The 25,594-nt window shown below is 38.4% G+C and overlaps 1 protein-coding gene across 5 annotated transcripts; it reads left to right on the plus strand.

The window, feature by feature from the left end:
• Nucleotides 1–940: 940 nt before the first annotated feature.
• Nucleotides 941–24,306, plus strand: SPIC (Spi-C transcription factor). Of its 5 annotated transcripts, none has more exons than XM_088055534.1 (6): nucleotides 941–1,032; nucleotides 15,949–15,975; nucleotides 16,581–16,674; nucleotides 18,299–18,411; nucleotides 19,338–19,446; nucleotides 22,982–24,306. In XM_088055534.1, the coding sequence occupies exons 2-6, from the start codon at nucleotides 15,973–15,975 to the stop codon at nucleotides 23,407–23,409; spliced, it is 747 nt and encodes a 248-aa protein (XP_087911660.1). In that variant the 5' UTR covers nucleotides 941–1,032; nucleotides 15,949–15,972; the 3' UTR covers nucleotides 23,410–24,306. The 5 variants fall into 5 exon arrangements, 4 of the variants coding, with proteins under 4 accessions (XP_087911660.1, XP_087911662.1, XP_005527947.1 ...); XM_005527890.2 differs by lacking the exon at nucleotides 941–1,032 and adding an exon at nucleotides 14,494–14,578; XM_088055536.1 differs by lacking the exons at nucleotides 941–1,032; nucleotides 15,949–15,975 and adding an exon at nucleotides 9,588–9,605.
• The last annotated feature ends 1,288 nt before the right edge of the window (nucleotides 24,307–25,594 follow it).

Raw genomic sequence — 25,594 nt, forward strand, 5'->3', positions numbered from 1 at the left:
GGTGGAAAGAGGTTGTAGGAGGTTATCTGGGCCAAACCCAAATCCAGCTGAAATGAATATGGGTGGAAGCCTATTAATTTTGGTGTTTTGTCTAATTGTCTCAAATTATTGGATAGCAGTATACTACCCCATTAGTAGGAGATGTCTTGACTGAACCAAAACACGGGGAACCCTCAGCATAAAAAACATTGAAGCAGTGTTGTACTCGATAACTCTCATTCTCCTCAGCATGCATTTACTTTTTCTGTCCAGTGCCCAAAATCCATCCCATCAAACCAGCTCCCAACTTTTTATATCTTCAAGACCTCTCCCAGCATCACTGTGTTGTCCAGGTAGCTGTTTCAACTGTATCTCCCATTCACACTTTCTTTCCTCATGCATCTGAAAAACCTCATTCATTTGTCAGAAATATGGTATTTTTTTATGATAAAATTAGTATGAATGACTAAGCCAATGTCAATATTATATAGAGAGGCGTACCAAGAAAGAAGAACAGTGTAAGATCAGGGTTGGAGGGGTGTTTTCAGGTAGCTTTACACCGTCAAAATTCATTCCAAAGTGTTGGTGTTGGTATCACAGGGAAGTTAACATGGCTGTCCCTGCTTTGCAGGAACTCCTGAGTGATTTTTTTGAGGCCCTGAAGTAGAGCTATCATACTGTCTCTTTTCATGAGAACAAAAGCAAAAGTATGAAAACAAGCAATGATTGATGCAAAGACAAGGTTTGCAGAGCTGCCTTTGAATGCACCTTCCCTGAATTCATATCCAAAAGAAATCATAGCTTATACTTTCTCACACAAGTTTCTTGTAGTTTGTTTTGTGGCATGTTCCTCAGGAAGAATAAAAGTACCCCTTTGATTTGAAATAACTTCCCCACCTATGAATTATATATAAGCAAAATTGTACTTCTTCAGAAGAAAAACTATCAGCTAATGGAAAAATCAGTTTTCATTTGTAAAATTAAGTGCCATTAGACATGAAGGGCACCTAAGGCAAGTGGCTCCTCTTCACCTCTCAAATACTGTAATTAAAGGTAAGGGTGTTTTCTTAAATGTCATTGTAGCATAATTGCATATGAGCTATTCTACCTACAGGTAATGACTGCTGTGTACATTGGTCCTGAAATAAGCTCCCTCTAACCAGTTCCTAAAGCTTCTGAACAGCTGCTGAACTCAGAGCATGTGGGATTTTAATAATTGTGGGATTTCAGGTACTGCAGTTTCAGCGAACCACCTTTATTAAAATCCAATGTATTGTGCTATGAAAACTTGACTCTAGAAATTAGCGGATGTCAGTCATTAGACTAATATCTTTATTTTTAGGAACAATTTATGGATAATTGTGTTAATTTGAACTGTGGCATCATTTCTTAATCTTATTTGCATCAGTCTTCAAAATGTAGTAATTTAACGATTTTTCCTGTGAATTTTCGTAAGCATCTTTAAAACATCCATTGTTATTCTGGTGCAAGGTGCCTCCACTTCCCACCCCATCCATGTGTTTCAGTCTTTCTCCCAGTTAGCATGGTGGAACTCCTAGCTTTGTATTGTCTGTCATGGGAGATGATATAAGGAAAATGGGCAGAAGAAGACAGAAGTGTGATATTTTTGCTTGCAGGTGTTTTTGCTAGCCTGTCAACCTACATTTAAACACACGGTTGAGGGTTATTTTTGTCCCAGTGATGGTCTGACAACAGGGTTAAACACAGCTAAACTTTCCATTATTTTGTCTGCAACTGGTTTGTTTATAATGGCTTGTATTTGCTGTTTATCAAACACGTATAATTTATATATATCCCTTTTGTGGGTTAGGTAGAGGTGGCCCGTCCACCTTGGTCAAAATCAGTAGAATTTTGTCCCAAAGAGTTGATATGTTGGGATTCCACATTGTTCTTTGCTCAGAATTGTTTTGATCATTTTATCTGAGGACCATGCAATCTTTGGGCTTGTACACTTGGAATCAGTCCCACCAACCTATTATTTCTGTGTACTTTGCTAATTTCTTCACTTACAACTAAAAAAAAAAAAAAATCAGTTTCTGAAATCTGTATTAATTGACAGCATATGGAGCTTACAGTTACAATCCCAAGAGTATCCCAGTGACATGCTAATCTCAAAATCAGCCATCCAACAGGTAACACTTGTACCCACAACTTGGAAGCAAGAAACGGGAAACTCAGTTCTGTTGCAGTATGTGAGTAGCACCAGACTGTGGGGATGTTGGCTGTCCCTGGGATCTTGCAGCCTCTGCAAAGAGCAGGATAAATCCTCTTTTTTTGCTCTTGCTTCAGGATACAAATATAAACATGTATTTTCTCATGTGAACAGTATAGTCTGGGTAGGACCTAGGATGAATTGTCTGTTTTATAAGAATAAACCAGCCTAATATAACATGCAAGAAACTGTATTGTGTATAGTTTACCTAAGTTTCAAGTGGTCTTGTTTGTGAAAATAAAAAAAAAATTGAGGCTGAAAATTCACAGTATAGTTAATGATGCTGTTATTTGTCACTGGCACACTTCTAGTCTTATTCTGTTGAACATTTTTTTACTTGGTGCCAGTGTAAACGTCTGCTTATTGTGTAAGCCTTAGGCTTTTTTATTCTTTTTCATGCCCTCGAAAAGGTAATGTATTCACACACACCCATCCTCTTGTACAATGATCTCCTTCACCTTTCAGAAACCTCCTAAGAGCCTCTTCCAAAACTACAGTGATCTTCAAATGAGCAGTAAGATGGCCAAAATCAGAAGCCTATTGCTGCTCTCACAGTAGTTTTTCCTGCATTTGCCACTGTTTTATCCACTGCCTGTATTTTCTACTGTTCTAACATACAGAATCTCAATGTATCTGTTAATTCTTTCTTTAAACATTCCTCTTTCAGATGGCAGTGATCTCCCTGTTGACAGATAGTGAACAGAAATTCTCTTTTCTTTAATGTAGGAGTTGCCACCAAACCATTCACTTTGCATCGCAATGATTTACTTATGCATGAAGATAGAACAGCTAAAAAGTACTTTCAAAACTCAGCACTTTTTCAACGTTTCTTGTGAGTAAAAAAAAAAAAAAAGTAACTTGTCAGGCACCAGGATAGTTACTGAATCCTGTCACATTTCATTCTGCACTGCAATCAGCAACAATACAGAAGTTGCCCTCATCATGTGGTGTTTCATCCTGTGTTGGATAAAATTTGAAATTCCATTGATAAGGTCCTACCTCTGTCAGCTCCTTGAAGAGATGTGTTCATGACATCAGGCAATACTTATGAATGAAAATGCTATGTGTGTACATAGTAGCTCAAAAAATCCTTGCTATTTTATGGCTAGATGGTTGTTATTTTTATAAGATCAAACTGATGGGGAACATGAGACTGAAGGGATCAAATAGATCCTCAGTTCTAACCCCTCACAATCACAAGTAGGTAAGTTTTTAGATATCTGTTTCAGAAACATCCACAGCATAATCCACAGACACACTGAGCCTTGGGAAGTTCTTCAGTGCTTTTTAACAAGCATGAGACCTGGAGTCTGTGAGCACACCAAGGAAAAAGCAGGATCTTTATTACTGTAGGAGATGACAATATATTTCAAAAGGAGAGGGTATGTTTCTCAGACATTCTGCCCAAAGCCTTTGAAGATGGCAGTCAACTGTATGTGGGAAAGCAAATACTAAAAAAAAAAAAAAAAAAAAAAAAAAATCTTAAAACTGTATTTGCAAGAATTTAGAAACTTCCAGCTTTATTTTCCAGCTGCTAGTCCCTACTTTTCATTGAAACTTCCTTGTTTTAGTGAAAACTCTCCAAAATTCTTTTGTGACTTTTTCTTCTATGAGTTCATTCTTTTGTCTGTGTTCATCAGATAAATTCATAAATGTTTGTGCACTGACACATCACCCAGGATGTCACAGGGTATTGATTTGGAGATCAGCAGCAGCTGCTTGTGGTAGCAGGGGATAAATAGGAGTAAATGAAGGGTCTGAAAGAATTAAAGGGTTAAGAGCTTAGCTAGGGGATAGAAGCAATACATATAATGATTAAGAATTAAGCAAGGAGAGTAGAAGCAATGTAGAAAAGTTAATTATTAGCAGATGGAGCTCGTTAGATCTAAGACAATATATCATTTTCTTGGCTTTGTTGTGTCAGGATGGGAGGATGGGGTATTGTAAAGACAAAGAAACCGTAACTACACCTGGGCCCAAAAACAGCCAGAACCGGGCTGGGGAGCTTGGACCATGGCCAAGGGTCCAGAGAACCTGCCAACAAGGCAAAGGTGAAGAGTTTAATGAGAAGAAAATGTCCTTGACTTCATCTTAGGAGACCACTGACCCATTTCGAAACCCACTGACTCATTTGGAATAAAGAACTACGCAAGCATGGAAAGACTTTGAACTCATTTTAATATGAAGCAGGGGTAGGCAAGGTTAGGTAATGCGTATGTACAGGTGTAGTGAATAATTATATGAATATGTAAGATTTTTGTGAATAAAAGAGGGCAAGAGCCCCATGGATTTCACAGGTGCCTGTGGGAGGTGCCCAGCAGGGTAATAAAGATACACTTTCTAACTTTAATTAGTTGAAGAGTATTTATCCGCCCATCAGGAGGAACAAAGGATCTCAACAAAAGCAGGCAACAATCAGGTGCTTTCAAAAGCTTCTTGCAACAGTGTACCAAGATGTATAACTAATGTGTTCATATTACCTTAAACATCTGCCTAAGATTTACAGCTAAAACAGAGGCTTGGTAAAGGGAGACCTGACTTGCACATTATACTCAAGAATATATGGTTTAATTGGAAGTGAAGCAGTGAAATGGGAATTTATTCAGATTTATCATCAGGTGAAGGGCATTCTGCAAAAAAGTACTTCCAGTAGGACCAAAGCCAATATTCTCTGTAACACACAGTTCACTGCTGGTGTGGAAAAAAGCATAATTTCAGAGAAGTCTGCTGCATTTTTGATTCTTTTGTTAAATGATGACACATGAGAAAGGTTGTTTTTTTTTTTCCTGGGTACCCATTCCAGCTAGCAAGATAGTCTGGCTAATATGAATTATCTGTGGTTGATTTGTGCAAGGCAAGTGTTCTACATGGACATAGAGCAAGCATGGCTATCACCTGAATTGCTTTTAGCCCTTTTATTTAAGCCCTCTTGACACACAAGGGCAATCTACCTATGTAGTACCCTAAAAGTTCTGTGTAAAAATACATTGTGTGGTTTTCTTTGTCTAACAATTGCATTTACACCTTCAAAAGAGTCTTAAACTAAAAGTAATATGTCTGCTGAAATGCACGTGGAAGTAGTGCTTTTGTTCTGCAGGAATTGTGCTCCTGTATGCTAGCAAGTTTCAAGCTCTATTAAAAAAAGAGGAACTTATTTACATTAAGCATTATGTTGAGTCATATAAGTCTTCTAAAAATAGATTTTTCATTGTTTCCTAGCATTCACATGGGAATTCCGTACTTGCAACAGAGATTATTTTAATCAAAGCTGATTACATTTTTTCAGGCTTCTTTTCCTTTAATTTGGTGCCTTTCAGTTTCCACGTTATTATTGGTCTTTGTAATTTTCTCAAGCAAATGTTTTTTTCGTCAGCCTTTGTACTCTGTGATGGCCAAAAAAACAAAAGAACTCTGACAGGCACTTGTGGAATTTATTATCACTGATGCTTAATATTTAACTATAGGTAAATAGAACTGAGTGAGAGACAGTCTGATTACCCTGAAATTATACACAGAAGAAAATACAGACATCTGTTTTTTCCTGCTTTTAATTTTGCTTATTAAAAAATAAAAAAAAAAAATATTATTTCTCTCTTTCCTCATCAGTATGTAAATTGATTGATTGACCTTGCAGTACACATACCAAGTTTTTTATGTCATGTTTGTGTTAGAAGGCATGGGGCTGCTGCAAATGAATGAAAATATGAAATATGGAGAACAGATGTACCAACTCTCTGGCTTGTTAGGCATAGGCACATGTCAAGCTCCAACTGCATCCCATTACTAGCTGGAGTTTCTACAAAGAAAGCTCAGCCCAGACCACTTCACAAAAGGAACATTAGCAATCTATTTGTTGCCTTGGAACTCCAAACTCTCCCAAAGATTCCCCTTCCTACAATTTCCAGGATTATGCTGTATGTGCTTTTTGTCTCTAATTATTCTGAGATTTTGTTGTATTAGTCATTTTTTGAGATGAATATTGTATATCTGAGAACTGAGGGAAAGGAATTTTTAGCTTGTTATAAATTTTTTAATGTTGTTTTATATAAATACATCTATCAGAGTCAAAAGTCTTCAAAGTATTTTGGAAAAAAAAATATTGCTGTTTTTAAAGCACCTCTGGTGAAGCCCCTGATTTTTTTTTTTAAAGGAAGATGAAACTATTTTCTAAAGTAACAAACTAGTAAAAAACCCCAGCCCTTCTATCCTTGCACACATGAAATCTTTAAAAGGACATTAAGATTGCAAATAAAGTAATCAAAAGTTAATTGGAACATAGCCAAATTAAGTTGACTGGTAAAGCTTTAGTTTGTCCTCACTGAGCGCCATGTGTTGGGGCACTATTGTGGCACAACCACCAGCAGCTCTGCTGCAAGGTTCTTTCTTTCATTCAGTACATAAATGGGCAGTGCTCTCTTAGTGACTAATGGGATTTCAATCCTGATTGCATCCCCAAGCCTTATCCACTACATAGTCAGATACTGCTTTCAAGAGAGAATTGTTAACCTCTTTATAGAATTCTTTTAATACTTCCTCTGTTACAATGTGTGAATGCTACATGAGGACTAAGATACTTATAAGTGCGTTGTGATATGAAGACAATTTTTATCCCTGCTTTACAGGAATGATGGCACAGTGAGATTAAATTGGAAAATAACCACTAATTCTGTGTATTTGATCTGTGATACCCAGGAACTCCTGTTTTGGAGAGTTTAGCATTTGAATGCAGTTTGTGGGGTCAGGCCAGCACTCTGTGACTACATTTACAGCTGGTCCTGCTCAGCATTTCTGCAAATCTGATGCTGGGGTCTCGAGTCAGAAGTCCCAAAAATGAGGAACATACAGTAAGTGACCACCTGTGAAAGTTTGCTCAAAGGGACTTGCCTCACATCATTTGGGAACTCTGTGGTAGAGGCAGGCTCAGAACCTAAACCCACTTCTCTAGGGTAGCATTCAGCTGCTTTAACTTGGAGAGCATCCTCTCCCTTCCTTGTTCACCAGACAGTTTATAACTTCTGCAACAGATGCAGCACGATTTCTGCATGTGATAGTCTCATTTACTGAGCAGGACCACTCAGAGCAAAATTTATTTCATGCACATTAAAAAATAGGGGCCTTCAAAGGAAAATGATAAAATATAAGCCATGGAGGAGGAAAGGGAGATGATTAGGTTTTGATTTGGTATTTTTTGCCTTTGGAGTGCTCCCATATTTTCCTGGAAGAGGATCCTCCATGTCCCACTTTCAGATGACTCAATTAACAAAAATAACATTTGGAAAAAGCCTGGCATAAAAAAAATTCTCTTCAGTCTGCCACCTGCATCTCCACCATCTGAGTTAACTGCTCAGATGATGGCAATAGCAGGTGGTTATCCTCTTGCTTCACTGAGGAATTTCACCAATATTTGCTACAGCACGGAAGCATTCCCAGTCCAGGTGAAATCTTGGCCTCCACTGTAGTCTTGGGAGATTGGGAGTGGGAAGAGGACGCTTGTCTTTTCCCCTCCATTCCCCAAACTTGCTCCCTCCTTCCCTTAGCTTTGAAAATTCAGTCTTCTTCTTCCACCACTCTTCTTGCCCCCCTCAATCTGAGATACATTGGTGCAATCCTATGCTCTTCAGCCAGGTCTCACAAAATTAGTGCAGATTCTCATATGAATCTTAACCTTCCCTTTATCACCTCAAAGAGAAATGGAAAAGAGTGTGAAGCCATCACCAAATGCTAGTTTCATTTGAAATTCCAAATTAAAACCCTTTGGAAAATCTTCTTTCAGAAAGGGTTTCAGGCCTGGAAACTGTTTTACTGACATGCCTCTTACCTTACCATCAAGATGCAGGATTTCTTTAACAACAATTTGTAAAAATCCCCAAAGTCTAAGTACTTCTTCAGCACTTTCCTGATAATATAGGAAGCATTTATTTGCTAGTCACAGCACTTTATGCCCACATTACTATTTGCCGCATCAGAGCATAAAACCCCATTATTTGGGACAGCTGTTTTTCAGTCACCATCAGAGTTTAGTAGTGACAGGAATTCTATTTCTAAATAATTTCCTTTGCTGCTTTGCAGTTCCTTAAAGTGTATTTTTAAAATCTAGAATTCTGGCAGAAATATGACCTCATTCTACTCCTTCAAAGTCAGAATGTGGTGGATTTTGTTGTTGTTGTTGTTTTTGTTCTGTTTTTTGTTATATGACAATTATAACACCGAGAATTGCTGCTAATAGTTTTTGTATTCTAACTACTTTTACACAAGAGCACCTGATTATAAGGTCAGATATATTTTTACAGTCCCAAGTGAACTTGGTCAACTGGTTATCTCTCACAATTATTTATTACCATCTTTCTCACAACTTTTCATCATTTCAGATGACCTGTTTTCTTGACTAATATTTTTTCATCTCAGCCCTGTGTGGGAAATATCTGTCCAACTCTCTGGTGGGACTTAATGTAGGTGTCTGTCCCTGAAAATGGAGATTCTGTCAGAGGCTCAAACCACTCTGCTTTTGGAGGTTGCATGCTTAAATCTTTTGCTAACTTTGTGGCACCAGTTGTGTAGTATAGTAGTAACTTCCATGGAGATTCTGTCAAAATGTGATTCCACATTTTTCTTTAAGAGGAAAAATAGGAGTTTGTTTGCTTTGCAATGGATCTGCCTGGGAAGGGCAGCTGACCTTCCTGTTGCATGTGGTAGAATTTGGTCCAGCCTGTCCCTATTTATAATTATTTAAGACAAAAGTACCTGCAGAAGGTATATCTGTAGAAAAACTCCTATGGAATATTTCATGTTTTGGTCGAAAACCCAAAACATTTTCTCTTTTCAGTTTTGAGGAGGTTAATGCAAATATACAGTTGGTTTTTCTAATGCTTGGTCTTCTGAAGAAATCACAGATTTTCTGTGAAATATGGTGCAGAAAACTTAACATTTTCCAGTCGTTTTAAGTGGCAATTTGTTTCTTTTATACTGTATCATACAATTTCTTCCTATTTTGAAGTTATAAATTAAATAAATGCACTTCATAGGCCTTATGCTATAATCCTGTAGATTGTTGTATTTCTTTTCAGGTGAAGGTCAGCTTGTATTCTTACAGTGAAAACAGCATGTTGTAGTCTTTTAATGCATAATGTAAGTAATTTCATTAATAGTGTCTTGTTATTTCTATCCCAAATTAACTTGGGGATATCAGGCTGGCCTGTTGGTTTATTTCCACCACTTTATCTTATGGGCATATTCCTCCATTGCTGGTAATTTCCAGAGGACTTAAAGATAATTTAGTGCTGCTTAATGATGAAAGTTGATTTTTCTTCCTATTCAACAGCTACAGATGTAGTGCTTCAATAGATGTTTACATGGTCTGTCTGCCTGAACCTGGGGTGTATCTTGACTTAAAAAGGTTAGAACACTCTTAAATTTATTGTTTGCTTCTGTATGTCTGCTAAAGGTCTTTAATTCTAAATGGTTGCAGATGCTACAGCGGTTATGTCTCTCTTTCCAGCTTTTCCAGAAACAGACACAATTGCTTCCTTCCATTCTTTGTAGCTGAAAAGGCTCTGTCACCTAGACTTAACATTTTTCAGCTCTCAGCTTAATGGTTTAGAGGGAATGGAATTGAAATGGAGTGTTGAATGAATCCTGTGCGATCTAAGTGCCCCTCAAATCTGAAAGCATGTTTCTTCTACAAATAGCTCAGTTACTTGGAAAACTGTTAGTTTCTATTTGGCTTCCCCAGCTTCACAATTAAGGGTTATTTAAATACTGTGTTCTTCTTTTTATCTGCTTTATTTTTCAGGGAAAGTCTTTCACTTTTATCCCTTATCAGGTTCACCTTCTAATTGTCAAGTCATAGAATGGTTTGGGTTAGAAAGATCTAGAGTAGAACTCTTCCCATTATTCTTTGCTATTTTTATGAAGTGCTGTCCTACTGTTCCCATCTTGCTCTGAGAGTTTTCTGCTAAAGTATTATTGTGTTTTATTTATCCCCGTATTTAACAGTACTCATTATACCTGTAAATGAACCAAAATTATTTGTTCATATTTCACTTCAGAGTTTTTTAGTTAGGGCTGATTCTTGTTTTGTTTTTTTTTTTCACAATGCACTTTTTGATATTAGTTCCTTGTGCTTCTGTTGTGGTTTCTGGTTTTCTATCTCAACGGGGTTTCCCATCAGAAATTCACTTCCTTTGGTTAGATGAAGCCAAAGAAGAAGCTCCCTGAGAAGCCTTGCTGACATGAGCATTTGGACCAATATGCTGGGGTTAGTTGTAAGATGGGGGCTTTAGATGTGGGTTTTCCATTGAAAAGCTGATCTGCCCACACACGCAGCTTCAGCTTCCATGCTGCTCTTCTCTTTTTAAGTCCTAGAAAAGGTAATTCCATGCTTAAACCTAACCTCTGCAATAATTTATCCAAATATCTGATTTTATGATTGTAATTATTCTATGGTTCTTAGTGAAATCTATTACAGATTTAATGTTAGCCAAATAAATAAATCTTAAGGTTGGATCATAACTTACAATCCATGTTCAGAAGGCCTCCAATGGGATATGCAAATGTTTCATATTTAGTGGTAAGGACATGAGTCTGAAGGAGATAATATCTTATTTCAGGCTTAAAATTAAATTTCTAAAGCATTTTCAATATATTTTGTCTTTCTTGGGGTAAAAAGCTTCACACATGAGATGTACTTGGAGATGATTGGGCAAAGCTCTTTCAAAAATAAGGGGCCGGAAAATAACTATAAAGAACTCTTATGAGAATTAAAATGCCAAAATGGCATTCTTTTGTTAACCAACTGCAATGCTTCATAAGACAGACAAAAAATTAAAACAAATCAGGAATTCACAGGAGTATGTGCAACATTAAGGCTGGCACAGCAAGTTTCCCCTTACTGTAGTGAAAATAATAGTGGTGTCAACCTTTGTTTGCAGAAATCATCATTGATCCTTTGGCTTTGGTGGCTCTATACCAATTTCCACCAGCTAAGGAAACAGTACCATAACTCCACCAATTACTATAAAAGTCTATATTTTGCATTGCAGAGAGTTTGCAATTTGTAGAATTATTTGTAAGGCAATTGAAGCATTTGAAATTCTGATATGTCCTCATCTTTTCATATTTGAAGTAATAAAAAAACCCCATGTTTTAAAGTATAGACTAAACTTTTCCAATACAAATCAGACTTTTAGAGTCAGTTTCATAATCTGATTTGCTAATATGATATGATGCCATAATTTTTTTTTGTTTGTTTTTATGTTTCCCTTTCAGTTTGTTTGGGGTATTTTTATATGTGTTCTATACTAAATTATCTGACCAAAATAATGGTAAACAATAATAATAATAAGCTGCATTCATTTCCTTTTTGTGTTTGTTTGGAGGTTTGACTTCAGTTTATTTGTTGGGGTTTATAAGGAGAGATTTCTTTGTATTCCAGGGCTGGGAATGTGAATTCAGGGATTTTCTGAGCCAACTAATTTGAAATTCAGACTGCAGACTCATTCACTGTGAGATATTCATTCCTAGATCATCACTGCACACTACATGTAAAGGCCTCTCCATGTGTTGATTCCTGTTCTTCCTGCATGGAGCAAAGGCGTCATCCTTGCTCCAAGAAACTTTCTAGTTTCTTTTGAGCCTTGAATGGAGCACAATGGCAGAGACTTTAATGTTCACTGGTCAGCATGGTTAGACTCAGGAGGTGAGCACAGGCATGTGATCCCTCAGCTTTCCCACTTTCAGGGAGACAATATCTGTGGTGGTGTAATTATTGTGTAATCTACACCATGAGGATTCAAGACAAAGGTTATTACAGAGCTGCTTGGCCAGAAGAGTAGTGGCAAAGGCATCTATCAAGGGCCAGAACAAGTATGGAAACACAGGAAATCTCTGTGGCTGTCACGTTGAGGATGTTTTTTTATAAAGTACCCTCTATTTTGAGGGGTCTATTTGGGCAGTTACAAATTGCCTGATGTTCAAAAAACTTCAAGAAATCTACAAATGCTAGGTGAGAAAACTTGCCATTTAAAGTTTTCAATTCCTTTAGGAAGGGCAAGGCTGGTTTTCATTCTATATTTGAACAATGCCTCATGCAAGAATCTTTATGCTTTCTCAAACTCTCTGACAAGTGCTGTAATACACTATTTAGTTCTGTGTTTTATTCAGATGTGAAAATGCTTCTACTGTACCATCACTGTGAGGTATCTTTCATGCCAAGCAGAGATGGAAGAAAATTCTAAAGCTTAAACAAAATTCTGTTGTTTGAAGTGTATTTTTAAAACATGGAGGAAGGAGAAGAGCTCGATGTTGTGGTTTCTAACGGACACTCAAATTTTGTTATCAGGCACATCAATTGTTTGAGACATTGAGATGTGAAGAGTAAGTTCTCTTTCTCAGACATTTATCTGGAATCCATCCTCCCATCCAATTCAAAAATCAAAGGAGGCTTTCTCCTCTAATAGTATATCTTAGTAGAGGTCATCATGCCGCCAATCTTGGCTGCACTGTGATGTGTTACAGGAGTCAGCTGACACTCAGTCCTCAGCTGCACCTTCCTCTGCCTCTTCTGAACACCTGCAGGGAGGTAAGCTGATCTTAGGGCTTTGGCTCTAAGATCGTGTTGGGCCAAAGATTCAATGCACAAATGGGCTGCAGAGTTTAAAACTCCCCCACAAGACAGCAGTTGCTCTTGTTCTTATGCTGTGTGCTTGTGCTGTGTATGGCACTCTCCTGTTTCCTCTGAAAAAAAACCTTTTGCTGACCTGCCTTCTGGTGTAACCTCTCATATGAAACAATAAATTTCTGATAGAGAGATTTGATTTAGGAAGATGGATCATTTTAGTGGTGGTAAAACCATTAGCTTTCATCTCTTGACCTTCACCCTCTTTCACTATGCCCAGCCAGCGCACCCTCAAGGCTGCTTGTGCACTTTGGGAATTTAGCTTAACTTATTGCTATAATATATTTAGTTGCTGATTTGGGTATTAGGAAGCAAAGAAGAAAAACATTAAAATATTTTCCTTCCCCTTTCCCAGGCTCAGCTGCACTCCAGACACATCTCCTCCCCTCTTGTTATCTCCACAGGTTATAGTCAGTTCCTTTGGTGAGGCAATGAGTGGCACAGGGGTTTGGGGTCAAGACATCATGGCTTCTCACCCTTTTCTTTCACTGCTGCTTCCTTCTCACTGATTTCCTCTGCTCCACTATGGTCACTCTGTGGGCCACAATCTCTTCGGTGCTGTGGCTGCTCAGTTATGGAGCATCTCCAAGTCCTCTGACCTTGCTGTTCCCTCATTCCCTTGTTTCTCTCCTTGTCACATTCCCTCCTTGTCCTCTCTGGTTGCCAGTTAATTTTCTTTTATAATCCCAAAGTCAGACCAGGGAAGTGGTGCAAAATAGAACCTGAAGTTCAAAAAAATACATACATATATTAATGTATTTCACTAAAAAAAGACAACCTGAATTTTTTGGTGCAAATTTTGAAAAGGCAGCTTGCATCTGAAACCATCAGAAATGGTTGATGGCTTCAAATTGCTTTCACTGAGCTTTCATAACCAGGCTAGTTCTTTACTAGGTTCTTGGTTGAGAGAATACACATAAATAATGTAAGAATTACTATTTTACAGCAGTTTTGTGGCAAATGCTGAGGAAATTCTGCAAAATGTGCCTCTGAAAGACTTGGCTGGAAAGACCTATGGCACAGACTGGATTTTGTCAGCAGTAAGAAGCTCTGAGCTAAAACCCACAGAGTTCTTGCTCCTGTAGGATACAACATCATGTCTTGGAGCTGCTTAGAAAGTGTTTGGCAGATCATCAACTACAGCTTGTCTGAATCTGTACTGAATCCTGTAGTCAATGCTTTAGAGCTGGGCATGGGCTACAAACAGGAGCTTTGAAGCAGAATTCTGAAATTCCTTCAAACTCTTATTTTGAGGTCTGGTTTGGTCCTAGAGGTAACTGAGCTGACAAGAAGGTTCAGATGAAAGCTCAAAGGCCACTCCAGTCTGTGTGGGACGGATGAGGGATGTAGGGGTTTGCTTTAGATTCACCCTACCACAATACCAGTGACAGATTTGTTAGAAGGTGCCATTGACAAAATGAATCTCTCCCAGTGCTTAAAAACCACATGTTTTGACATTAAAACATTTGATTTTATTTATATCAGTATAAATCACCCTCTTTTGTGCAGAATGAAGGAACATGCTAGCAGTTTACTGTACCTATACTCTCAAAAAAATCCCTAGGCAAAACACTTCCCTAAAATCAACTATTTAATGCAGCCCCTTTGCCAGCCCTTTGCTGTGGGAAGTCAGTCTTTCTTTCATTTCCAAAACCAGACAGATTCTTGTCTTGTGTGTGGAACTGAACTTCTAGGTAAGTGTCCAGGTTTTTGTGGTTTTTTTAAGCTTACTTAAGGTGTGCCTTTTTCTTCTTTGGTATGAAATCAATGGTGAAAGTGGTAAGACCATTCAACAGTACCTTGCCTATACTTGTGTGTTTTAGATTTTGCAAAGCATTGAGGTGACTGTACAAGTTCTGTCAAGGTATCAGTTTGGAGTCTGAGTTGGAAAAATTCACTTTAAGGAAAGTGAATTGCTTAAAATCATGGGGAGAACATGTGGGAAGCTTTACAAAGCAGATTCCTGTCTTTAATTTCTATAGCCTTGGATTTTAACCCTTGGAATCTGTGGCTACTGCTGCAGCTAAAGGATTGACATTGCCCATTCTGGTTTTAGAATAGATTTGGATCAGATAATTCAAATACTTATTGCACTCTACTCAGAGAGAAATATACCACTGATTTCAGTGAGGTCAATTTACTGAGTTGCTAGGATTCCACCATTATTTGCCTGGTTGTCAAGATTTAAAAGCACTTCTGCAAATTTTGACCATACCCTATAACATACTTACCTGAGGCAAAACTCCCAGCTTAGAACATTCACTGTTAATGTTGGATAAAATTCTTCCTTGGTAATATCTATGTATCCTGTCTCTTCTTTGTATTCTGAAACATCACACACAATAATCAAGTATTTAATGAGTAAAATGTTGATGTATTGATTATTATATTTACAGTTTTGATGGGGGAGGGAAATCTGCAAAGCAACAAAACCTGATTCTGGTTTTCTTTAAGAAATACAAATTTAAAAGGAGGTACTAAGGACATATTTCTGAGTAATATTGTTCATATTAAATTGTCTGAAAAAGTGTCTATTTACACTGTTTATTAAACAATCAAATTTGCCTCTGGAAGTCACAATTAGTCTGAGTGTTTATGTATGTTCATATACAGTCATATGCTAATCTATATTAGAAAAAAACTTTAAGCTTGTTTCAACTGTCTGTGAACCAAAGGGACTTAAACACTTGCATTTAATGTAGGCCAGTATTTTCTTGGGGAAATCTTATGTTGACTAAGACTCAATGTCAACAATAACAAATTTCACTTCCTAATGTCTTTAAAAATGTATTTGTGAGGGTATGGATAATAATCCAAAAGTTGTAGTATTAATGAAACTGTAAACTTATTAACAAAAATAATTTGAATTTTTAAAAATAAAATGTCACAAGTTTAAATATCAGCTTCTAATAATAAATCTTTTTTATCTGTTGTTTTTGAAACTATTTTACTTTGTAACTGGAAATAATACTGAGATGTTTCATTTAGTTGTTTTAATTTATGCTCAGAGAATTATTATTTTTTTGAAACATACAATTTTTAAAATATTGGTTCTTTTAAACAGGATTCAAGTCTTGATATCTAAATAATGGTAAGTCTACAACACCTGTATTTCCTTTATTATTGTTTCAAATATGCTGCAGAAGACTCAGTCAAACTCAAATTTGAGGGTATCTTTACCTTTATATAACAAGGTGTTCTAAAATTATAATAAACAGTTTTCTGAAAATCCACACTTGGTTTCCTGTATGGCATAGTGTAATATTTTCTCTGCATAACTGCTTCAGAAAATATATGCAATTATTTTTGTCGTGTCAATGTTATTGAAAGATAACTCTGGCTTCATAAGCAGTGTTGCACAAGTGATACAAACATCTCTGTATCACAGACTATAAAACTCTCCACCAGCAGTAACACCCTTTATGTAAACTTCTTTTGCAAATTAAGGAAATGAACCTTGAAACATCTGACGAGTGAGTTGAGTAATGCTGCCCGTGTGAATTGTCTCACTGACCTCAAAGGAGTGAGAGCTTTCTCATAATAGTAAAAGATTATAGTGATGCCTTGGTGCCTGCCAAAGATCTATTCCAGGAGGATGTGTATCCATCACTGCATTTATTTAGGATGGGCTGATTGACAATCTTGAAAGAACCAGCCTGTTTTTTTCTGGGTCCTGACAGAAAAATGTTCTTGCAGAACTTTCCTGACCACGATGTGCTGGGCCAGGCTTTTGAAGATGCTCTAGAAGTGCTGCAGCAGCACTCTGACAGAGAAATGCAGTGTCCACCAGGTAACAAACACCCTTATTCTACTTCATTTCCCAGCTCCTATTTTTATAGGAAAGCACTTCTTGAAACATGAAGGTGGGAGAGTAATTCCCCAGAAGTGGATTCATGGGATGTTTTGTGAGGATGAAAAGGAGGAAAATTGGAGGATTTCCACCCCTCCATGAGTACTTCCCAGTGTGGTGAGCATCTTCCAGGTCACAGCACAGGGAAACTGTAGGACTGGCTCTGTTCACCCACCACCCCAGGTGCATTGAGCTCACTTTTCCCATAATCAGAGGATATATGACTCTTGTGCAACAGCCTGTTTCCAGTTTTAATGTTTTAACTTCAAAATGCCCTCCTGTTATGCCATGAATCCCAATGCAAAAAAAAAAAAAAAAAAACAAAAAAAAAACCACAACAAAAAAAAAAAGAGCAAGTGAAATTAATTTCCTCATTTAATTTTTTTGTTCACTATTATATAAATCTTAAATATTTGTACTCAGGAATGATAGTTTGAATCTGGATAATTAATAGAATTTTTTTTTTCTTGGCTTCAAGAGTTGTATACTTTACAAAACCTAAAATGCAAGAAAGCTGTAAATTGTTCCAGTTCTGGCAAGGTTTTGGTAATTAAATTACTATAAAATTTAAAATTTGTGTTTGGTGTTTTTACACTGTAAGCAGAAATGCAAGGAGGCTACATTATAAACCCTCTAAGCCCAGAACAAAGTACCTGCTGTCTTTTGTATGAAATGCCTTTCATATGAGGAAGTTTATTTATATATTATCTATTATGAAATGAAATGTAAGTAAGACCAGTAGGGCTGTATCTTCAGTTGTTGTTAGCAAAGTTTTGGCTCCACTGCACTGGTAATTTGCACATGCTGGAGGATTCACTATATATAATTAATAAAATCTTCTACCTTCTATATGTTGTTAGGGCTGATGGAGTTATTAAACCCTTGCAATGCAGTGTTTAGCCTGCCCACAGCTGCACCCACATTTCCACTTGCAATAGATCCAGCCATACCCTCCAATATCTTCTTGTGACCACCTGCAGTGGGCAATTTTTTCAAATGTCTTTAGTCTGGTGTTGTCCTCTGCTTCTTTTAAGCATCACAAGTTCTTGGGTACCTTCTGTGTCATTCTTTCAGGCAGTGCACATGTTCTGATGTTCCTTCACTTCATTCACCATTGGAGACTCTGACTTGCATTGTACTAAAGGCATGCAGAACTGTCTGACAGTCCCTTTTCCTTTCTAGATGTACTATTGGAGTCTATATTTATCCAATTCACTATGTCTGGTGGTCTATATGGCCCTCTGTTCTCCAGTAACCAAACAATTTCATGATGTTATGAAATATCTAGCATTTTATCTTAAAAAAAATTGCTTTTCGTTGTGAGGGCTAACAAAACCAGCCCAAGAGAATGATCAGCAGCAGCAGCAGTACAGATTTTGTTAGATAACCTGCTGATGTGGAACATCTTGGCTCTGGGCACTTTATTATCTAGAAGGCAGACACAGGATAAATGCTTTTGAACAGGCCCAGCACAGTGTCAAATTATTTGCTGTTGTTGCTTTTTTTTTTAACTTCTTGTCTCTTTTTTTACTCACTTGGTTTTTGCTCCCTCTCCCTAATTCAGGTTATAAAAACTGCCTGACTGTGATCAACCATCACCACCACCTCCGAGCAAGTCCCAGCTACTGTGCAGCACCATCTGTGGAGGAGCAAGGGTATAACTGGAGAAATGTGATCGTGAGTGAATTAATTTCTAATAATAGTTAATAACTGGAAACTGATTTCTCATTTGGGATTTCTGATACAAATCATTATGCTAACACTAACAGAAATTTGGTCTGGCCAGGCATGATTCAGATAAAACTGCCTTGGGAAATATTTGCAAAATGTGATTAATAATATCTTTTTAGGAGTCAGCAGCTTGTTTCTGATTCTCTTCTGTGGTTCATCACATAACATGACAACTAACAAACAAATACTAGGGAATTAGTTATAGGAAAAAAAGGGCTTCTTTGTATTACCTGGGAACAGGCAGAGAACAACAACTTCCAACCCTGATGTAGCTTCTGCCACTGTGAAAAAGAACCATGACTTTGATTTCTCCGACAGCAATTTGTTCTAAAAGTTCTGGAAAGACCAGCATTATCTGAGCACAGCTTCAGCCATTAGAGTCCATATGCATTCTTAAAAGCACTGGGAGTGTGGTCTCCAGGAGTGATGGAAAATTAATATTGCAGGGGAGATAATTTCAGGGAAACAAATTCCACAAAAGCCAATTTTCAACCAGCAGATTAACAACAACACAGCATGGGAACTAGAGAGTCTGTTGGAGCTGCTGTCCAGGTGGCCCTTGTCTTTTCCTAACTCTGAAAGCTGCTCCTGCTCTGCTTCCAGCAGAAGGGGTGAAGGCCCAGAGTGAGGAAGTTACGCTGTTTTCCCTCTCATCTTCTCCTCTGGTGGGCAGCTCTTGCCCCCAGACATGAATTAGTGCTGCTTGTTACTGGTACACTACACTGAGTGCCTTCATGGCTGAGAAAAATCTTCCATGGGTGAGATGATAAAAAGTTGCATTTTGAAGGCTTTGGGCAGTTAATCACCACAAATTTCTTTTTATTCAGGGAATGTACCCTATTAGTAACTTTTTATTGTCTTCATTCTTGAAGAACAGTGCCACGGATTTTTATGCAGATGAGACTGTCTACCATACACTGCAGAACACTCCAGAAAGTCAAGTGATGCATACTGCTGCTAGCCAGCCAAAAGCAGGGAAAGGTCTGTAAAAAGATCATATCTTGATATGTAATTTATGTTACTTAAAAAAAAACAACCTCTTGACAAATCATGCTTTCTCCTTTTCCTATTATTTTCTAACTTTCTACAGGAGAAAAAAGTGAGCATTTGCTAGTGACTAGGATACAACTGCTAGTGTTCAATTTCCATCTGCTAAATCTTATGAGATAAATCTATTATTAAATTATTCCATCTTTGCTTAGTACATGGAAAACCAAACCAGAGATGTTTCACTTCAAAACATTTAAGATGAAATCTGATGCAGAGAAATCTATCTAGATATCAATAACATCTTTATCCACTTACACAACTTATTTTATGTGGCCCAGCAAGCAGTGGTTTTCTTGACAGTTTTTTACATACATGAATATTATTGCACACCCAATTTTATGTCTCTCTTAGTTTGCTTTTCAAATCACCTTTCAGCTTTTGTCACTTCCAGTGTGCATTTTTATGGTGATTTTTCTGCTCCTTCTGGTTGACTTTACTTGAATTGATATCTATTTTGCAAAGGATTGGTTGTGTGACATTGTCATTGCAATACTTTGTATTTTTATTGCATTCATTTTTTGGGTATTTGGTGGGGAGGGACTTGGCATCCTTTCTGTGAGTGCTGGATGAGATTTTCACAGCTTCAGCTCTGAGCTGTTGTACCTACTTTTGATCATAAGGCCTTTTTAAGTAGCTTCCTGAATTAGCTGCTTTTTTGAAATCCCCTTTTCTCAGTTTTAACCACATGGTATCAGTTTTTGGTGTTGTCTCTGCCCATTGATGCTGAACACTGTGGTCTCTGTTGTTTAATACTACTACTACTACTTTTGCTGCCATAGACTCTTTGGGATGGAGGGAAGAGTAGCCTCTCTTTCTCAGTTTTCTACTTCAGATATCTGAAATTCTCCATTGCAAATGAAAACCTTTCAAATCCAGAAATGTTGCTTTTCCAAGTCTTATCCAGTGCTGCTTTGGGGAATTTTACATGTCACTGTCTGATTTGACCTTCAGTTATTACTGCTCTGTTAAGCTTCATTTCCTGTTTCCTATTTCCTTTACACTCTTATCAATCTTTTTTTTCCAGAAGACAACCCGCACCTATTTGCAGAGTGACTAACTATTCGTATGGGATTATTTTGTGTCCTCTCACAGATTTCTTTGTGCCCATGGTGATCTTCCTGCCAGAAACTGTGATTTGGGGGACTATTTCCAGTATACTAAATGAATTTAGTCCTCCTAGTTTTTTGTTGAGACATAAGTGGTTTTCTGTACACTAACAAGTAGTGTGGCTTTTTAGGAATAGCTCTGCAGATGAAACCATCAGCATTGAGGGCCCAAATCCTGTGTTTAAAGCGTTTCACAAAATTTTATTTAGGGCAATCTTTAGGCTGGTCACAAGTTCTGAAGGGTACACTGACTCAGATACGCTTTTGGAAAACATCTTTTGAGGCAAGTTTCCTCTGAAAAGAGTTCCAGTTCATTCACCACAAAACCATTCCATGATCTGAGCTAATGCACAGTGGAGTGGAGGCAGTCAAGAGAGGTACTTCAGAATTGAATTAGATGCATTTTCCCTGAGACAATTAGGCGGCTTCGGGACAATTCAGCACTGAAATCTAATGCAGATACTCCGAAACACCTTCTGGAGGAACCTGCTTGTCTCCAATCACCACAAAGGAAACCTGCAGGCACTCACCTGATGGCTTAGACTGATCTTCAGGGCCTGAAAGTGATCACTGGCTTATGGAATGAGATGCAATACAAAGATCTGTTGACTCACCCTACTCAAACTACTGTATAGCACTTTGGGGATAACAGCTGGGCTCTGGAAACACAGCTGGATAAACACATAAGAGCAAATAGGCCCTCTCTGACAAAGACATCAGCTAGAGGTGGTGTGTCTAGAAATTAAACATGGGCAGAAATGACCGCTGAACTAAGAGGCCAAATCAGGTACTAAATCAGGTGCTGCTGCAGACATGGCTACACTATCCTTTTCCAGCAGAAATTTAGTCCACAATAGTCCATGGATTTTCCCCTGGTCTTGTTTATTCTACCATCAGCTTGTAGGATAAATCAGGTTGGAAGGGACCTAAGGAGGCTGTCTGCTAAGAATTGTCCACTGTGACAAGGCAGTGTCCTTCAAGGGTTTCCTTTTAAGCTTCTTAGTAATCTGTATGTATTTCTAGTAGGATATCTACTTCCAGTCACAGGCCAGTTTTTATTTAGATAATGAAAGGTTATTAATTTTTTGGAAAGTACCTCTGATTTCAGACTCTTCTTCTTCCCAGCCCAACTTTTACTTCTGTCCTCTTTCCTTATCACCAGATACAGAGTTACTGTCATCTCTGACAGATGTCTTGACCTCAGTGTTCCCTAGCAACTGTCACTTTCCCCGTTTCTAGTTTAAAATAGCCACACAAGACTTTATGAACTTCAGGTGCAGCTGCTTATTTCCACTTTGGTTAAAGTGGAAGATGTTCTCCTGCGTAGATTCTCTCTTCTGCAAAATGTTCCTCTTGGTTTGATAATCTTAAATTCTTCCTCCTCACAGCAGCTTCTTGGTCCCCACTTGGCTTTGGGAAGGGAACTAGAAGTACTTCATAGAGGAGAATCTACAAGATCTAAGCGAAACTAAGCAAGCCTTACAAGGAAACTGGAGAACTGAGCTTGTGAGAAGAACTTAGTTAACTGGCAAATATTTCAGTATTAACCTTGCTTTATTCTGTATGGGAATGCAAGCTGATACTTTGCAGATTTTTTTAACTATCACAGCTTTTAAATATCATAGTTTTTTGGCTACGTGAGGTTTTGGGTTAAAAACTAACCTGCTTTCCCTGCTCACCTACTTGTCCTTTCTTCTATCAGGGGCTACCTTGCATCCCCAAAACACTCCTGAAACAAACCTGACAAAGCTGAACCATCTCAAAATCTCTGAGTTTTGAATAAACAGGGAAACCATTTATTCAAGAATGTTCAGATTGGCTCTCCAGAACCTCTTTCCTGCCCGGTCTGAGGATGTAATTTCCTACTGTGAGTTCCTTGAGTCTGCATCTGCACATCATGTCTCTGAAGACTGATGCTTCTGAGACCTACCACACAGTGAAGTCACCAGATATTTGTCGTCATCCCCACATAACCTGCTCTTGAAACTCTAATGACCAAATCCCTTTCTGTCACCACAGATCTTTACACCCCTCAGAACTAGAGTGTGGTGCTGATAATGTCAAGGTCGTGGGTTTGCTCCCTGTATGAGCTGTTCACTTAAGAGCTGGACTTGACGATCCTTCTGGGTCCCTTCCCACTCAGACTATCCCATTATTCTGCATTGCTCACATCTCTGTGATTCCATTTGCTGTTGCTGGTCTTCCACTGAACAGTTTATACTGATCTTTTAATCTGGGACAGTGTACTAGGTGTAGCTATGCTTTTGCCTGTAAGACCCTTTCTAGGAAAAAGACAACTGCTCGTCTTTTAAAACAAACATGAGTTCTGTTCTGACCCTTTGTGATTTATTTCTTTATAGGTAGAAAAAAGCTTCGACTATTTGAATACCTCCATGAGTCTCTCTATGATCCAGCTATGGCAAACTGCATCCAATGGGTGGATAAGCCAAATGGTGTCTTCCAGTTTGTCTCCAAAAACAAGGAGAAACTTGCAGAACTGTGGGGAGAGAGAAAGGGAAACCGCAAGATCATGACTTACCAGAAAATGGCCAGAGCACTGAGGAATTATGGAAGAACAGGTGAAATCATTAAGATCCGTAGGAAGCTGACATACCAGTTCAGTGCTGTTGTTTTAAAGAGACTTGCTCCATCTTATTTCTTGGGAAAAGAAACAATTTATCACCCCTACATTCAGTCTAATCAAGAATATCAGTGTGCAGATGACTGGACCAGTTACAATAGTTACATGTACAACAATGGTTATGCCTTACAGCATGCTAGCAGCTAGACTTACCTGTCATATAAACTGGCCTTTGTTATCCAGCAATACTTTCCAGCACAGAAACTCATCTCTCTACACAGCTTTTCCTTTAAGATATCATACAAACACATGAAGAGGAAGGTTTAAAAAAATATATTGGCCTAGTTTTGTTCCTTTTGAAGTTAGTGATATATGGTCATTGCCTATTGAAGAAATCCAGCTGATGTAGAACACATGCTCTTCTCAATTATGCTAATCAAAGGAATTACTGTAGTTTCAAGCTGGTACATTCAAGAATAGGACCAAGGCTTTTTTGTCTGGTGGTGGACATCAAAGATCCCATTGTGACAACACTCACTGGAAGTTTTATGCAAATCTCCAATCAGAATTTAGGTGACATACCATGATTGCTGCATCCCTAAACTAGAAAGGGAAGATACTTGCCAACTGCATGGAGCTGCTGTCTTCTTTTTTCACCAATGTCCTTCATAAAAGGACATTTTTCTGAGTGAATCCCTGGCTGAATGATAGGAGTCCACATGAGGGTGCACCTGTTGATGAAGTTCTTAATCCTTAATTACTTAAATTAACATATTTTAGCACAAATCCTGACATGTGGTATTAGGATTGTCAGGTGCACATTTTACTGTTGGCAGTGGATTCATTGAGACCATGAGAGAGTTAGTAAAGGATTGTGCTTTTGATTAATTTTTCATTAAGTTTTGTACAGTTATTCCCCCACTAATATGAGGAGCTCCACTTTTATCCAGCAGTTCTGTACTGACCTAAAAAAAATAGCTTTGCCATTTATTTTAGGACTTATAATTTTATAAATAAAATTTCACTTCTCCAGCTCTTTTTCTAAATGGGAATGTAGCTGGAAGGCTCAGTAGTTTTAGTCTCTTCCTGGGGAAGAAGAATTAAATTTAGGCAAAAAGAGAGCAGTGTTCCCTTATGTCAGGATAATACCTATAAATCTACTATTCCTCATACTTCTGTTACCTGATCAATTTGTATCTTCATATGAGTTGTCTTTTGTGCTGAAATATTTCCATTAAATTGCGTTCAGTTCCAAGTTCTGCATTTTGCAGTGTGTAGGCCTGGATATTAATAAAGACAAAAATAATTTCTGTGGAGAAGTATAAATGGTGGCCTGATATGTTCGATAAAACTCATTGGCTTTGATAGTTGTCCCTTGCTCTGATTCTTGTTTACTCCCCTGTACAGGGCTGTAATTTTTTGTGGTTGACACACTGCAATGCGCTCTGCTTAAGCAAAATTCAAGCTTTAGGGTTGGTACTTCGGTAAGATGAAGTATGTCTGCTCCTCGAAATATGAAGCAGGTTAAATAGCACTAAAAAAAAGGCCCAGACTTTAAGTCAGAGGGGCTGGACCTCGGCGGGGTGAGCTTTGCCTCTTTGGAATGGGCGGTGGCTCTGGCCCCACAAGATGGCACCAGTGGACAGCTTTTCACACCGAGGCTGTGACCCTCGTGGGTGTCCAGGGCATTTGTTCTCCCTCTGTCCCTGTAGGTTATTTTTCTTCCCCACCATGTTTAGTTTTTTCATCCTGGCGCACAGCAGTGCTGCAGGTGCGGCGGAGGCAGCACTGTGCCTTTGGACATCACAGCCCATCCAGCTCCAGCTGCGGCAGGGACAGCCACAGCCCTGTGGTGGCACAGCCCTGGTACTAAACCCACCAAATAAAGCAGATATATCAGCAGATCACAGCTCTGTGCTGACTGCCCTGGACAGGAGCCCCTTCTACAGCTGACGCTCAGTGTCTTCTCCAAAATAAATCTGCCTCGGCCAATGTGGCTAGGGGTGATGCGTGAGGAAGAAATAAAGCTGATCTTTCTGATTTAGATTTCAGGATTCCTGCAATTCGCTGAATAGCGAGTGCACCGTGCAGAAAAATCCCTGTCGATAGTGACAGCAGAGGGCGTTTGCCGAGAGGCATCGTTCCCTTGGGTTTCTTAGGTCCAGCAGATATTCCTGTGAGTTACCAGCTGGCCTTCTGCAAGTGACACTTCCACCTGTGTGAGGACCTCTGCTGAAACCTACCACTGCCTCGGATCTTATTTCACTCAACTTTTAGCTGTCTTACCTGCTGACTTGCTGTGAATTCCACGTGGCGTAATTTGGACCAAAAACTGGCAGCAGTACCTGTGGACTCATCCTTGGTTTATAAATGTGCATCAGCCAGCAACACA

Source organism: Pseudopodoces humilis, chromosome 5 (assembly GCF_049639895.1).
Source record: "Pseudopodoces humilis isolate 2021_Gansu_Grassland_sample_001 chromosome 5, ASM4963989v1, whole genome shotgun sequence".
Classification (NCBI taxonomy): domain Eukaryota; kingdom Metazoa; phylum Chordata; class Aves; order Passeriformes; family Paridae; genus Pseudopodoces; species Pseudopodoces humilis.

Coding starts and splice junctions, on each gene's coding strand:
- SPIC (XM_014256850.2), top strand. CDS start 16,569: ATGTTCTTGCAGAACTTTCCTGACCACGATGTGCTGGGCCAGGCTTTT. Junction 16,675..18,298: donor AGAAATGCAGTGTCCACCAG/GTAACAAACACC, acceptor TCCCTAATTCAG/GTTATAAAAACTGCCTGACT. Junction 19,447..22,981: donor CCAGCCAAAAGCAGGGAAAG/GTCTGTAAAAAG, acceptor ATTTCTTTATAG/GTAGAAAAAAGCTTCGACTA.